We start from the raw sequence: 17,268 nt of genomic DNA on the forward strand, positions 1-17,268 counted from the left end.
TTGCTCGACGAAAGTATCGTTTGAAAATTAGTTTGGCAAAGTACTTTTGCTTGACAATTTTTTATTTTAGTCTGGCGAATTGTTGTTGGGCAAAGTACTTTCATATGGAAAAGGTGTTTTTGTTGTTGCAACGAAAACAAAAATACTAAAACTTAAAAATAAAATATCTAAATATACGTGGTCTGTCACATCCCAACCCTCAGCTCCAACTATATTGTCTGCTTTGGCATTCCCTGCCCGAAGACAGAGCTACCGCACGGTTTTGTTTCTGAGGACCGGTACTCAGCCGTAGCCAGCGCCTGCTCTCCCCTCAGGGAGTCCACAAAAGGCCTAGTTGAAACTTAAGGTTGGCAATGGATATATAAGGCCCAAAGACCAAGCCCTCACGGGCGATGTGGGATACTACAATCCACCCCCCTTAGAGAGCCCGACGTCCTCGTCGGCACATCACGACCGTGAGTCTGGCTCTGATACCAAATTGTCACATCCCAACCCTCAGCTCCAACTATATTGTCCGCTTTGGCATTCCCTGCCCGAAGACAGAGCTACCGCACGGTTTTGTTTCTGAGGATCGGTACTCAGCCATAGCCAACGCCTGCTCTCCCCTCAGGGAGTCCACAAAAGGCCTAGTTGAAACTTAAGGTTGACAATGGATATATAAGGCCCAAAGACCAAGCCCTCACGGGCGATGTGGGATACTACATGGTCTCTCCTTTATATTTTCTACCAGGCATAATAATGTTAAGAGAAATTTTATTTAAACCCATTAGTTCTCCTTTCTAGCCTACTTAGCTTTTTTATCCCATGAAATTTCCATGTTGCCATTACATACAATTAATAAAAATGGCAAATTTATTGGACGGACTCATTTTTATTTTATTTCAGTAGAACTACTTAAACTATCTATTAACAAAACTTTCTTTGTCAACAAAAGAATATTGAAAAGACCAAATTAACTTTGTCAATAAAACTATTGAAAATAATTAAAACAAAAGTTATGGTCAATATAGTAAATTACTATTTTTTTCCAAAGCCTTTGGCGGAGGAACGGACGTAATGGGGAATATTGGGTTTCGACTTGTCAGGTTTCTTTTTTGTGGAGAAAATGAAGGAGATGAGAGGTTAGACGGAAAAAAATAAGACGAAGAAAATGAGGGAGAGGAGAGAGTGAGTCCAAAAAGAAGGAAATATTATAAATAAAAACACAATGAAATATTATATTATATTACATTCACATCCTACATTTTTTAGTTATTTAACATACTCACGACAGTTTTATATTACAACAGTTTTATTTTACAGCTATTTATTCTTATATTTGATTTAGTTTTATTTTACAACCTTTTATTCTCACTCCTTATTTACAACAGTTTTATTTTACAACAATCACCAAACTTGCCCTAAACCTGGGGCAATGCTTAAGAAAATCCCGACGGATCCATGGTCCTGCATATTACAAGTATCATGTCAGTAAGTAATAATAATGCTGGAGTTTGATGTGAGAGAGAAGAGGAAGAATGGAATATCATAGAGTAACAGAGAAAGCGACAAGACCTTGATATGTCCTCCGAACGTCGTTCCTTGTTCAAATTCATCAACCACTCGACTGAATAATTTCATCTTCTTCTACGATTATGATATGATCATGACTTCTCAAAAACTAATGCATCAGTAATACTCAAAAAACAAAATGACTATTCTCGGTGCACTTTCTCTAATATGGCAGTCACCACGAGGATTAATGATCTGGGTATTTTTTAAGCGGAAGCCACAGAGAAACCCTAATGTAATCTCATATATATAAGCTGTAGTAGGAGACTTCAACATGACTTAAAACTCTAATTAGATGAGATAAAAATAAAAAACAAAAACATTTGAAGGTGTCGAGATAAGGCATAAAACTAAATTATCAAGTGACTGATCCGGATGTATATGCTAGGGTTTTGTTCACACTTAGAGTCATGGGCTTTGATTAAAACCTAGCTCATGATGTAAATAAACCCAAGTATACTCTTTTCTCTGTAGGTCTCTCACGGCAGCAATAATCAAACCAAATTGATTGATCTAATATATTGTAGTTGAGCCTAACTATATGAATGCATATGCATGACAAACTTACCTAAATTTACCATTTTGTGATCAAGAGCATGAAAGACAAACTTAGACTAAAATAATTACAACTGAAATATGCATTGGTCTAACTTTACAGACTCATGCGTTTTGTTTAGGAATCGCCCATTTTACTCTAACAAGTTGGGAACAGTGGCTGGCAGTGGGGAAGTCGGGAAGATGGTGGCTTGGTGGTTGGGTTGGTGTTCTCAGCCATGAAGCCTTTTTTTCATGTTAATTCTCTTTTCATTTATTTGTTATTATTTTTATAATTTAGAATTAATAATTTTTTAATTTATGTGGACTCACGTGTGTGCCACATCAGTGCAATAACAGAAGTTTTTACAAAAATATAAAAGAATGAAGACATTGATTTGCAGCATCCATATTGAGGGATTACATTGATTGATCTTCAATTTCAATGACCATTTTGATTTGGTGGGTCAATAGAAAATAAGTACGTTAATCAACATCTAAATAATAATCTAATCATCAACTACATTATATGATTTATAAATTTTAATCTAATAGTTCTATATATACCTCTTGAAGGATTCTTCGAATAAACTTATTGTGAGGGACACCTTATGGGGCTCAATCTACAATGAGTTTCGATGATCTAATTGTTGAATATTTATTTTTTAATTCATAGATATGTGAATAAATTTCGATAAAATATTAATAATTTACGTCGCAGCACAGACTAATGTATAGTGACTAAATTAATGACAACTATATTTCCACGCTGAAACCACTTAGCGTCCAAGTTAGCACCTTTGCTGAGGGATCATTTCCTTGCTAAATAGCTTATATGTTGTAGTGGTCTGTAGTGTGACCAACATGCTTAATTATGAACCTGCCATTTCCTAGATTTGCTTATATGTACGGAGCAGTGGTCTGTAGTATAACCAATATGCTTATAAACTTGTTATTTTTAAGATTCGAACCTAGACTTTTTATTTGCAAATAAAAAGAATACTATTAGACTGTAGTACTAAATTGGTTACAAACTTGCAATTTACAACAAATAATTTTCTGTTGGTTGGGAAATACTTTTAAAATGATTGAAACCACTTGAAGTAAAATACAAATGAATACTAAAAAACCATTTGAAGTGTCTCCTGCAAAAAGCAAATAACTGGTGCTTCTTGCATTGTAGAAAGCACTGATTAAGTGCTTTTAGAACCTAAAAAGAATTTCACTAAAAATGATTTTAAGAATTCTAAAACCACTTTCAAACGAGTCATTTCAATTGGATTAAAAACTACTCATGGTTTTCTGTTTTCAACATTGGAACTTTGGATTTGTTCCATCCAATTTGGTTATAAGTTGACAAACTTATCACACCTTTGTGCACCACTCGTCCAAATCAAAGATAAAAGTAAAGAAGTTAGATAACTTGAGAGTAGACCTGTAAACGGGTCGGGTTTATTGGGTTTGGATCAAGTTCAACCTGACCCGTTAATTTAATAGGTCACCTGAACCCAACCCATTAAGCTAACAGATCATCCGAACCCAATCTGTTAAGCTAATAGGTCACCCATTTCATCCGTTAACATTATTTTTTATTTTTTATATTTTAATATTTCATCCAAATCAATTACAGCCCCATTTTATTTATTAAAAAACAAATTGTGAAACCAATGGCAGCTAATCCTCAATGCATAACAAAAGTAATGCTTACAATTAGTAAACTAATTCCAATCTGATTCCAATCTGCATTCCAGCAAGAATTGAAGGATTAAAAGTAATGCTAACCGTAACATTGAGAATTAAGAATTGAAAATAATCAGTAAACTAATTATGAGCTAGCAATCAGTAAACTAGAAATAGCACCGAATCTAACGCCATGGAAGAAGAGGTGGAAGGGAATCGGAGCTTACTGGAGAGTGGTAATTTATGAGGAAGAAGATGGGGGAGAGAACGGGAGGCTAGGAGCCAGAACCAGAAGCAGCGTGCACAAAACTGCAATGCGAGACAGAGTGCACAAAACTGAAAGTCTGCAATGCGGGTAAACTGCAAGTTTGCAATGCTTATAATTGACTACTGAAATTACAAAAAAGCCCTCAATAACGGGCGGTTAACGGGTTTCACAGTTCACTCAAAATAATTCGTTATTTAACGGATGTTTAACGGGTTGACTCGTTAACCACCCGACCCGTTAAACACTCATCCGAATACCTATTTTAACAGGTCAGGTCGGGTCGGGTTTGAAATGCAAGGTCTCCTTGAGAGAACTATCAACTCTTATTAATTGCATAACTCAGTCTGGAATATGGATATATTAAATAAAACGTACAACACGCATCCCTTTATTTATAAGGAGCTCATAAAGCCAAAAGTCTTCGTAGTACTAACTGGCAAAACGAAGACAAAAATTAAACAGTGAAGCACTGCTTCACTAACCATGCAAACTATTTGCACTTATTTAATTGGTTCTCTTCAACAGCCAATCATAGAAAATTTATTTCATAAATTCAGTAGTACTATGAGCCTGGGGGAATGCTTATGAAAGTCCCGATGGATCCATGGTCCTGCATATTACAAATATCATGTCAGTAATTAATAATTATGCTGGAGTTTGATGTGAGAGAGAAGACGAAGAAGGGAATATCATAGAGTGACAGAGAAAGCGACCAGACCTTGATATGTCCTCCGAACGTCGTTCCTTGTTCAAATTCATCAACCACTCGACTGAATAATTTCATCTTCTTCTACGAATTGACGGATGAGGTCTGAATTGTCAAAGAAGGAGGTCCAGCACTGGGTCATTGATTGCTTTAGCTCCTCCACTTCGTGCTTGTATAAGAGACGAATACCGGTATCCTCGACAGTCAAGCCTGGGCAAGTATGATAAATTCTCGCTAGTACAAGTGTTATGTCCTTGAATTCTGCCAGGAAAATTCGGGGTATGTAAGTCAGCCAGATAAATCCACGGAGATGCAACCACTTGAATTTCTCTTTAGTTGTGGAACAAATGGGAATAGGGTTCAAGCAATACTCCTCATTACTTAAGTGACACATAAATTCGACAGTCATTTCTGAACCCCGTTTTTCAAGGGCAGCAGTTGGAAGCTCATGGACTGAAAAAGCAGCACATATCACAAGTCCCCTCCAATTATCATCATCATACAGACTCTGAGGTAGTTCCATTCCGATCTCGGATGACTTACTAGTCTGATTTTTAAACCATTCTAGAATTTGCTTCTGAGGGAAACAAAAGTTGTATGGTGCGGAAGGATTGAAAAGCTTCAAAACAGATATTGTATGTCCTTTGAGACTTAGAATGGCCTCCTTCCAAATTTGAAGCAACTCCACAATACTTTTTTTCCACGCAGCTATTTTACAGCTTCCATAGAGTTGATTCTCAGCCATGATGTATAACCGTCTATCCAATGATTCTGAATATCTTTCCGCATCATGTTGTTGGATGGAATCCCAGTTGTCCAAAAGATAGCGTTTGGAATGGACAAGTAGATGGTCACGTGGTTCCACAAGGACTTGCTTTTGTTCGAGATAGCACTTGTAGTAGTGCAATCTTGAAGTGAAATCTTGTTCATGTACTTGTTCTTCAGGACCTGAGTTCAGAAGCAGATCTTGCCAGAACAATTTAGAAACTTCCCAGATCTCTCTGCATTAATATTCCACAGAAATATTTGTTAGATTGTAAATTAACTTTGTAATGCATGATGACAAATTGTCAGCGTATGAAATTAAGTATAGGGCCTTTATATTTAAACATCACTCGTATCTGCGTTCACCCATCACTTTTCTTTATTAAAACCTTTTAACTGATTAATACTTCTTGTGCTCTCTTGCCCGAAGTCACTCACAGACTTCTTGTGCAAACAATTAAAATTGTGGTATTTAATCCTACGATCCTCATTGAAGCTTCAAAAAGTAAATACAGAAAAGAAAAAAAAATGAGAAATAACAAACACACCATTTTTAGCCTCTTACAAATCTGAAAAGAACAAAATTAAAAAAAATAAAAAAATAAAAAAAAAACTCATAAACATGATGCATGATCACATGGAGCTAGCAGAACCCCCAAACTCATTCTCATGTTTGGGATTTGTAAGAGGCTAAAACTGGTGTTTTTATTATTTCATGAGTATGAGTTTTTAGCCTCTTACAAACCTTGGGGTGTTTAAATAAAAAAAAAAATTCTAACCTGGATTGAGGTACTAGTGCTTCACGTTGAACCGTTAAAGCTTCACGAAGTGGACTTTCCACCATGTTTTCAACATATGTTCGTGCCTGCACATAAAGTAGGTGGAGTGGTTCCTTGAATGTGCATTCAGTTGCTAATGCTTTGATCAACTCTTTCAAGTCTTGCTCATATACCAGACGGCTCCCGCACACTTCGACTTCCACGTCTGGGGTACTGGTTCTACACAAAGCGCCAACACCTTGACATTGATCCAACTCATGTTGTGAAAAACACGCACGTGGGATGTGCAAAACAACTAGTTGCTTTTGTCCAAGGCAACTGTGTGTTTTGATGCACCTATGCATTATACGACTTTCAGGGGAACACAAATCAACATGGAGCCGTGCAGAATGGGGAGGATTGTTGTAATCAGATGAAGACCAGGTAAGGACAACATATAGTTCGAATCCTACCCATCTCTTGTCATCATATAAGTGTTGAGGAAGGCGATAAAGTGCTACGCCTCCGGCATAGTGATGGATGAACCAGCGTGAAATTATAGGATGAGAAAAAATAAAATGAAAATTCTTCTCGCGTCCATTGCATCCCTACACAGTACATATATAATTAAACTTTTAGTGAGAGAGGGAGAGGGAGAGGGAGAGGGAGAGGGAGAGGGGAGAGAAAGAAAGAGAGACCTCATACAGTGCTGAAACCAACAGCTCTAACTCCCCATTTGACTGCTCGATGTTAGAGTAAGTAGTACTCTGGCTACTGCTGCCTTGATTTGAAGTTGAAGTTGATCCTAGCTCTTGTAGATTAGAGCCAATTACTGTCACCTCACCAGAGTTTTTCAGTTCCCTTGCCTGATCCAATATTCTCTTACAATGTCGACCAAAATCCAAATTCAGATGTCCATTAACAGATTCTGATAAATTGTGAGCAAACGCTGCAGCATCTTTTTGGTATATTAATTGTAATGCGCACCCTTTTACTTTCAGATCAGGTCTATTCGTTGAAACTGAAGCTTTAAGTAGCCTACTTTCCTTATTCAATTGCCCTGCAAATTGCCCGCCTCGTGGCTCATAGCAACAAAGTCCATACGACCCCTTTCTGAAATTATTAAACTTTTCAAGGACTAGAGGATCTTTAAGTCGACCTTCCGGGGTGCTAAAATGGCAAAAAGTGTCTTCCATTTCCCAACTGTTATCAAAATCTTCCTTCACGAGAAGTTCAAAAACAACAAACAGGGCAAACCCTATCCACGTGCTATCAGATAGTTGGACAGTTACAGAATGCCGACTTGAATGTTCACCACACCAGTCGGGAATTATAGCACTGTGAGGAAAACGAAATTGAAATGGCTCTTCATCTTTTATTCCCTCCTGCAAATTTGAAAAAGAAAAATTAGACGAAATTAAGACGTGAGTGAGGCTATATGATATAGAAGTGTGAGGAAGCTTGGTAGTTTGAAAAATCAATGTGGTGTGAGTACCTCTATGTACTTAGGAAGGTGTGTTTCAGCATGGTCTTCTGGAATTGGAAGTGGAAAATGGTTCGCCCAATAGTCTTCGTTCTCTTCATTCTCGCAAGGGTTTCCACAATCTATGTGACAGAAACCGCCATCAGCCCGTATTGTCAAATTATTTGAATAATTTTTCAACATTGGGCACTCACGAGCTTCTATGTGTGTTAGTTTGGATGGAAGAGTTTTTGGTAACGACTCTAGATTTCTGCACCTAGCCAAGGCAAGTTGTTTAAGCTCAGGAAGTTGAGAGATGCCTGCCGGTAAGCTCACAAAATTGTTTTCTCTCAATTCCAAATACAGCAATGACGATAAGCAGTGAATATCATCAGGGATGGCTCCTTCCTCAAGACCGCATTGACCTAGATTTAATCTATACAATGAGGTCAAACCTGAGAAAGAGTTAGGCAACTGCAAACCCATTTGCTCATCTTTACATCTATTTAAACATAATAGTTTAAGCTTATTCAGACGTGAAATGGAGGAGGGAACTTTTCTTATGCCGCTGTCACAGGCATCAAGCTCCTCCAAATGTTGCAAGTTCCCTATGTTTTCAGGCAGTTCAACATGTGAGCAGCCTGACAAATTGAGATCTTTCAGAGATGTCAAACTACCAAGGATGCTTGAACGACTCAAATGAAGGTTCTTGCAGCCTTTTAGATTTAACAAAATAAGACCTCTCAACTTCTCGAATGTTACCGGCAGCTCTCTTATAGCTGTTCCATCTAAATAAAGTCGTGACAACTTTTCCATACTTCCCACAATCTCTGGGAACTTAGTGAGTTTTGAACAGCCCGAAAGAATAAGAGTTTTGAGAGATCCCAAGCTGATAGGGGGAAGGCTCTCTAGACTTTCACAACCCTTTAAATTCAATGAACGAAGGTGTTGGAGGTTCCCAATTGTCGGATGAAGCTCTAATAATTTCACACAGCCTTCAAGCATCAGCTCCTCTAGATTTGGGACCATACTGAAGTCCAGAGTCTTTGTCAAGCTTTGAGAGTTGGCAAGATCGATTTGCACCAAATTTTCCATCAGCGGAAGCTGTTATGTGATATTTGTAAAGCAAAAAAAAAAAAACCATTTTAGCCTGAACATCTTCCTCCACTAATTCTGCGTATAATTTCGCCGCCAGAAAAAAAAAGGTATAGTTAAGAGTGTCTTACCCTTTCATTCCACAGCTGCTTAATGCGGCTGTTAGGCATCTTGAGTTCAACAAGCTGATGCGGTCCAAAACTCAATGGCAGGGATTCTGACGGATAGTCATGCCATTCCAAAAGCCGTAACTTCTTAGAGAAATATTCAGGGCATTCAGAAAAGTTTGCATTACAAATCTTCAACAATCTTAGGTTGTACATTTTTGAGAATGGGTCAGCATCCAACTTTATTTGTCTCGTCTCAGGCAAGCATAGGAACATGCCTTCAACAAGATTTGTTCCCTATGCCAAAAAGATAAGTTCAAAAGTTAGATATATAAGCAATCTGGTAAGACAGAAAATTAACAAATTCTTATAAACACCTATAAAGGTATGTTGGGTCAATTATATAACCCCTTAATTGAATAATTAACTCACAAACTAGTATTAATACTTACAGTATTTTCTGTGAGTACTTCATTATGCCACGACTCTGTGTCTTTGTAAGCCTTGTTATTAACCCACAACCTACTACGTCTTCCCGGCTCTTTAGGAAATTCTTTGACAACAATTTGTCGACCCGTTTGTTGTAGTAAATCATGCATCCACAGTTTATTGTGCTCAATTGTAATTAGAGACTTATCAACGAGGTCAAGTATACCATTGTTAGGATAGAAGCCACAACTTTCTAGTATCTTTTTAACACGAACTTCATCCTCTCCATTGAAGAAGCACGCAATGTCTAAAAATATTTCCCTTTGTGTGTTCTCTAATCCACGACAACTTAGTTCAAGCACACCATCAATGCCTTTTTCAGGATACTCTTTAAGTTTATCCAACACTTCTGCCCAATCTTTTTCCTCATTCAAGTATGAACCTAGCACTTGAAGAGCCAATGGGAGGCCACTGGCATACTCGACAATTTTGTCGGACAGGTCTTTATAATGATCATCTGGAGCATGACTTTTCTTAAAGGCTTTCCGACAGAAGAGCTGAAAAGCTTCTCCAGGAGTCAGTTTCTCAACCTCGTATATTTTGTCATCATTTACTTGACACTTCTTTAAGGTCGTCTTGTCTCTGGTTGTTACAATGACTCGACTTCCTGGACCCAACCAAGAACAATCTGCTAAAGCTTTGATCTGTTCAAAATCATCAACATCGTCCAGGACGATGAGCACCTTATGGAAACGGAGTCTTGCACTTAACAGCTTTTTCCCTTTACTGATGTCTTGTATCTGATCATCTTGATTGCTGTCCGGCAGAGTCTTATAAAGATAATTTTGCAAGTACACTAGACCTCGGCCATGTTTTCCGCATTCCTCTCTTACACGGTCAAGAAAGCATCTGTGTTTAAATTCCTCATTCCTCTCTAACACGATCTTTTCAAAAGCTTGTCGTGCCAGAGTTGTCTTTCCTATGCCCCCAACTCCCCATATCCCTATTGTGCGAACATCATCATTGGATAATGGCGCTGGATCAAAGCACAACTGCATCACTTTCTTTAGCCGAGAATCTATTCCAATCAAATCCTTGTTTGCACGTAACGGTTTCAGCAGATCTAAAATCTTTTGAGCTATCTCCTGAATAATTTCTGACTCATAAGACCTACAAAAAATAATAAAGCATTTTTAGTAAGAATTCTCCATCAGCCATCAATACAAAAATAGAAAAGGGATAATGTGTGACGAGTCCAAAAGAAGAGTTTTTTCTATCTAGACCCTGCAATCATCCAAGTTCACCCCACAATTTTTTATTTTTTTATTTTCTGAAATCCAATTTTTTATTTTTTTATTTTCTGAAACCAACAACTCCGCTACGAGCCTCACCGTCGTCCTCTCTCCATGTGTCCTCTCTCTCGCAATATGAAATTAGAAAATCCCACCAACAAAAAATCAAGAAAAAAGACTTCCCTTCAGTTAAAATTCATTTGTAAGTCCTTTAGGTTATGTTTAGGTGAGGGACTTTCAAATTTCAAGACATTTAGGCAAAAAAAAAAAAAAAAAAAAAAAAAAAAAAAGTTCACAAAAAAGTTGGTTACGAGGAATTAGAAAACGCTTCTCATGAGCATTACAAAGATTTGTGAAGAGATTTGTAAATGATGCCTTCCAAGTAGTCATTTGCAAATTTCTCGCTTGTTGTAATGTTATGCGTTTCTCATGGTATGTTTGGGGCGAGGAAACTTCCAAATTCCAAAGGAGGCATAAGTACTGAAAAAATGAATCCATAAAGTTTGATAGAAGTGATTAAAAATGCAGCACATGAGCATTACAACATACGTTAACAAACAAACATAAACCCACTTGCAGATCATTCGACCTAACTAAAGGAGCAAATACATAAACGGATAATACACTTATAAATAAGATGTTAAAAATAAATAATGGTTAGCAAAAGAATAGTGTGAATCTATCTAACCAATCATATCATGATAGTTTGCTTATGAAAAAAATAGTTTTCTATCTGACAAGTGAAATCATATCAGGATAGTTTGCTTATGAAGTGAAATTGCTTTTTGATTCTGATGCAGGTTTAATTAGCTTGGCAAAAGCTGCACAGAATAACACGATGCTCACGACATCATAGGACCATAGAAATGTGGGAGTTTCATGGTACCTAAACTCTCTTCTGTTATTCCTTGTTTGCAACATTATGTTATGATATGATTAGTTTGCGATTTTAGTGTTGGTACAAAATATCTGTGTCAAGTTTTCTAAAGTTCAATTATATGTATCATAATTATCAACTGTTAAATGTCATCCGCTATTTATGTATAACTCAGTGACCACTATTGATTATTTAGTCTGACACAATTGTTATGAATCAATTCCACAATGATGGGAGGAGAGATCTTGCATAGGCTTATAAGTAAGTTGGGCTACTCTCATATTACCAATTGGTTTTATGATGGAAACTCAACTTTCTTCATGATATCAGAGCAGGTTGTCCCACTTGTGAAGTCGAACGGCCACACGCGCCCCACGTCATCCCGTTGTGTTGGCCATATGTTAGGTTTGAAAATTCGCCACACGTGAAGGGGCGTGTTGAGAATGAATCCCACATTGATGAAAAGAGGGACCTTGGATGGGCTTATAAGTTGGGTTGCTCCTCATATTACCAATTGGTTTTATGGTGGAACCTCAACTTTCTTCAACAACTTTGCTTGATAAATTGGCTACACTATGTGGGAGTTCAAGACAAAGTATATGAAGTGCTTGTATAGTGGGAATGGGGGCCCAAATTAGATTTGGGTGGGGGTTGGAGATTAGGAAGTACCAAACAGTGAACGTTTTGGTTATCTTGGATCTATCTTGCAAATAACGAAAAATTAGATGGAGATCTCAACCAAAGAATACATGTTGGTGGATGAAGTGGAATAGTGTATGGGGGGTGTGTTGTGCGATCATCATATGCTACTATAGTTGAAGGAAATTTTTTTATTAGACGACAATAAGGCCGGCAATACTTTTTGGAACAGAATGTTGGGTGATCATAGTACGTAGTAGGAGTATGGGCGTTTGGTTCATTGTATTTTAAAAGTGTTGTGAGTTTAAAAAATAGTGTAAAAGCGTGTGGTAAATTTTAATGTACAATGATATAATTGTATACGATGAAAAAATGGACATAGTACGTAGTAAGAGTATGGGCGATGACAGCAGTGGCTGGGACAATGGTAGTAATGGTGGTGGTTGCAGTAGTGGTGATGGTAGTAGTAATGGTGGAGGTAAGGTGGTGGTGCTAATAGTGGGATGTGGTGGTTGAGGTGCAAAGGTAACAATGGTAGTAGGGGCGGTGGTAACGGTTGTGGTTGTGGTGGTAGCGGTTGCGATTGCAGTTTTTGTGGTGGTGGTAGTGATGGCGGCGGTAGCTGTAATGATGATGGCGACAATGGTGGAGGTTTTGGTTATGGTGATGGTGGTGGCAACAATGGTGATGGTAGGTGGTAACAGATCACCTTATTCTCTATGGGATAAAATGTATGTAGAAGGCTAAATAATAATATTTTTAAAAATTAATGAAGGTGTTACAACAATTGAGAATATTCATCAAAGGTTCAACTCTGCTTTTTATTAAAGCAACTTCTACAAGCAACCTACATGCTACTTTTAAAAACTGTTATCTGGATGTCATTGCTTTTAAGATAAACAAGATATTTTACTTTTACCAAACCTTTTTTTACTGCTTAACTTAAAAGTAAAGCAGTTTTTGGTGAATAAAAAAAAAATACCTAATGAGACCTTAGTAGGATAAGGCTTGGTTGTTATTGTACGCAACTTTGCTTGATAAATTGGCTATACTTATGTGGGAGACTGTAAGTATTTTATACTTATTACTTATGTGAGTTTGCCGTTTCAAACAATAAATAGAGTTATATTTAAATTAGGAAGATATATTAGGACTCTTATTTGGAAACGACTTATTGGAATAACCAACACAGAGAGGTTATAACCCACTCTCTCCATATTGGCCCACAATTACTCTTTGATAGGAGGATTAGTTGTTGGGCAAATTATACATAAGAAGATCAATTGGTTTATTTCATCATGGCGTGTTTTCTGTTCTGAATGCTTGACCGATAGATTGCCTGGGCACTTTGGAATACAGAAGGAGAAGATCTGTTGGTGTATTTCATCGTGGCTTCATACAAAAGGTTTTTCCTTATCCCTTACAAATCTGGAAATCTATATAGTAAAGTATATGGAATGTGATTTAAGCATTTAACTTGTTATTTCAAAATTAAATGTCTAACATAATTCACGGCATATATTGTTATCAAAACAGTTCAGATATACGATTACTTCATTGAGAAGAGAAGTGCGTACCTTTCTTTCTGAATATGCCATCCGGAGATATTCGACACATGCTTTAAAGCTTCCCTCCACCTTTCCACCTTCCCGATTTCGTTCTTGAAATCTTCTTCATGCTTAGCAAGGGCCTTGCCAAAATTTCCTGTTCTTTGCTTTCTTACCTCAGATGGATCAACGTAATAGAAAACTGGAAAAATTTGAAGCCCCTTGTCTTCATTGCACTTTACAATATGCGCAAGCTCATCTAAACACCACGTTGAAGAAGCAAAGTCATCTGAAAGAATGACGACTGCCAACCTCGATTCCTCAATTGCCTTCAAGAGTTCTGGTTTAATGGTCTTTCCCCTCTCAAGTTTATCGTCATCCCGAAATGTATTGATTCCTTTCCTTTTCAAAGCAGTGTACAAATATTTCGTAAACCCATCGCGGGTGTCCTCGCCCCTAAAACTCAGGAAGACCTCATGTACGCATACAGGGGTTGCAGGAGATGCATGTGCCTTTTCGGTTCCCATGCAATCTCCTAGAACTTCCCCATGCTTCATTGGTGTTTAGGTTGAAGGAGACGAAGAGTATCCATAAGGCTAAGAAGAATAGAAGGAAGAAGAAAGAGGATATACAAGATACAAAATTATGAACGCGCTGGAAGACAATGGAGTAAATTAAAGGAACTTACTAGCTAGCTAGGCCGATAGTGATACGAATATTTGTATAATTTGTATAATTAAGAGAAGAGGGGTTTTGCTGAACTATCTTTCTTTTCTTGTTTAGGAGAGTTTGCTGTACTACTGGTACATCAAGTTCTCTTAGTATTATTGCAAAACGACGCTTAAATTAGTTCATGTATATCTTCACGTGAGAATGCTAAATAGGTGAAGCTTTCAAAGTACCATAAAATACCTCTCCCAACTCAGAATTCTTGAATAAGTCAGTTTCATTGAAAAACGGCAAAACGGTTTTAAAAATACAAAAAACCCCATGTTCAAAGTAGTTGATGTCGCTGTAAAAAATAAAATTAAAATAAAATAACAAAAACCAACACCACTAACTTCATTTTTTGTTTTAATTATTTTAAATAACTTGTAGATTAATTTATTTAAATAAAGAATAAAATAATCAACATAAGATAAAGACTAAAACAAACAAGAGTCAGTAGAGGTGCTAGTATAGGGAGAATTGAACTCACTCTAGTTCACATGCATAATTCCTTTATGTCACTTGCAATAAAGCTCCATCTGCACAATTAGTAAAATACTGAAATATACAAAAATATGCCCTGCTCTAATTAATAAGAACTAGCAATTGTACAATGTTATGCATGTGCTTATACAATTTTGAAAATAAAATTTACAAAGATAGAATATAAAATGATCGCTAAAACCTTTCGGTGACGACCTTCAAATGATTTTTTTTTATCGCTGAAGAGGTCCATATATTTAGCCACTGTTTTTGAATAACTATTTTATCACTAAAAATTTATTTTATTTGAGAGAAAAACGTGAAAGAAAAATAATAACAACTGATATGATTACCTAGATGTGTGTTAATCTAATTATTTTTTTTAGTTCATTGACAGAGTTAGTTTGATATTTTTACTTTCCTTAAGTTGACAAAGCAATTGTTAATAGGTAATTTGGATAAAATGATAAAACAAAGTATCAAGTCAAATTTTTTTAATAACAAAATATCAAGTCAAATTTTTATAATAAAACAGAGAAAATGAAATAATATAAAAATTGATACACCCCGATTCGGAATGCCCATTTGAACTTCGAATCGAGTTGTGCTGATCGATATTTGGAAGGTGACAAAGCCATAAAGTATAGTGTAGTGGAAAATGTGAATAAATTTAAACATAAAAGTGCCTAATTTGAAGAGTGCGCTGTGAGCGGGAATGAATCAATTTCACACATGATGACAGGGTATAAATAAAGTACAGTTAAGTGGAATGAGAATTATACCATTGAAGGTAACTACCTATATCAATATTTGCCAAGAATCCTCGTCGATACGAAAGCTCAGATACTAAAACTTGGAGGGGCGAAAAACAAGGGTGAGTGGGCCTAAAAATAAAGTTCATAAAATCCATTTGTTTTCTAAACATACTAACCCCTCGATGTAAAACAAATATAGTTTCCTAAAAATCATACTAAGTATAAGTATGAAATCAAATGCATGCCGACAATAAATCCAGAAATATGCCACAATAAAATATCTCAACGGCAATATGAATAAATCATATGCTCAACAATCTATATTAGCACGTAGTCGGAGTCACCTAATGTGACCTGTACAACTGCACATATTACTCATCCATCTATGCTAACACACTAGTTGGAGTCACCTAATATGACCTGTACGACCAAACTAAGTGTAATAATATACGCTCTAGTGCTACGATCACGTGAAGACTAGAGCTATGCGCGTCATCTACGAGTCGAAGTCGCCTAATGCGACCTGTACAACAGGACTAGCACTTACTTGGATCCAAGGCGAGCATGAGGTGCGAGGTGAACATCATGTGAAGAATTGGTCCTGGCCCAGGATGAGCACTAACACCAGTGCATCAATGATGAGCGAACTATATGAATATGAGCATGCCATAATGATGCAATAATTCCAATCAACATAATAAATTTACATGAACTTACCTGCGCATCGCGTAAAATCATCTTGGTATTTCACAACAGTGCAACATTTCTCATAACATAATTTAATCATGGCATGAAGTGCATGAATCAATTCAAAAGCATTTATGGAAATTATCAATCACACACACACTATAAAAAGGAAAAAACTCACTCACCTGAAGTCTGTGCTACAACTCTTTAGCACAAATATTGAGGTGTCTCAAACGATCGGCTCCTAAAACAATTATCGAATCACGTCTCAGAATTCTAATCGATAGAACACGTAACTTACATAAAACACATCCCCAAGGACGTTCTAGAATGATTTGAAATCCATTGACCAAAAGTAAACCTTCGGTCAAAAGTCAACGGTAAAATCTATAACTCTATATAACTCAATCCAGAAGATCTGCATCTTGGATTTTTGATCCATAACTTCCAAAGATCCACATATTACTATATTAATAATTTCAAAAGTATTTTTACAAATCCAACATGCTTGACTTGAAATAGAGATATTTGAAAATAAGTATAATTTGCAACACATTCCATAAACCGCTCACCTTGATATTCCGAGCTTTGACAAGATAACCCTACTACCAATCTCCACACATCAAACCTCTAATTTTAACGGATGTTCCTGGATGAATACTAACCAAATGGAGTAGCAGCTCTTTGTTTTTGGGGCTCTCGGAGCTCTCTGTGCACACAGAAGAATGAGAGAGTTTGAGGGAAAGAGAGATGTAAATTAGAGAGACGAAGTGGGATGGCAGAAAATATAAAAAGAAGGGGGAGAGTTGAGTGGAAGTCAGTGGGAAAGGGGAGTAAGGAAGAATATTATATTGGTTGAGTGGATAGGTAGAGTGTGTGTGTAGTTCGGCTGAAAATGGGAAAAAGGGAGGGGGTAGCGTGTGAG

The 17,268-nt window shown here is 36.9% G+C and overlaps 1 protein-coding gene across 2 annotated transcripts; it reads right to left on the reverse strand.

Annotated features, from left to right (window-relative positions):
* Positions 1 to 1,330: 1,330 nt before the first annotated feature.
* Positions 1,331 to 14,744, reverse strand: LOC137741390 (TMV resistance protein N-like). Of its 2 annotated transcripts, XM_068481110.1 has the most exons (9): positions 14,399 to 14,744; positions 13,741 to 14,306; positions 9,379 to 10,525; positions 8,951 to 9,223; positions 7,758 to 8,828; positions 6,961 to 7,647; positions 6,284 to 6,870; positions 4,752 to 5,740; positions 4,324 to 4,643 (listed from the first exon to the last, which is right to left on the reverse strand). In XM_068481110.1, exons 2-8 carry the CDS (start codon positions 14,265 to 14,267, stop codon positions 4,792 to 4,794), a joined length of 5,241 nt encoding a protein of 1,746 aa, XP_068337211.1. In that variant the 5' UTR covers positions 14,268 to 14,306; positions 14,399 to 14,744; the 3' UTR covers positions 4,324 to 4,643; positions 4,752 to 4,791. The 2 variants fall into 2 exon arrangements, with proteins under 2 accessions (XP_068337213.1, XP_068337211.1); XM_068481112.1 differs by lacking the exon at positions 4,324 to 4,643 and adding an exon at positions 1,331 to 1,446 and having other exon boundaries at positions 13,741 to 14,744.
* Between the last annotated feature and the right edge of the window lie 2,524 nt (positions 14,745 to 17,268).

Source organism: Pyrus communis, chromosome 8, assembly GCF_963583255.1.
Source record: "Pyrus communis chromosome 8, drPyrComm1.1, whole genome shotgun sequence".
Lineage (NCBI taxonomy): Eukaryota > Viridiplantae > Streptophyta > Magnoliopsida > Rosales > Rosaceae > Pyrus > Pyrus communis.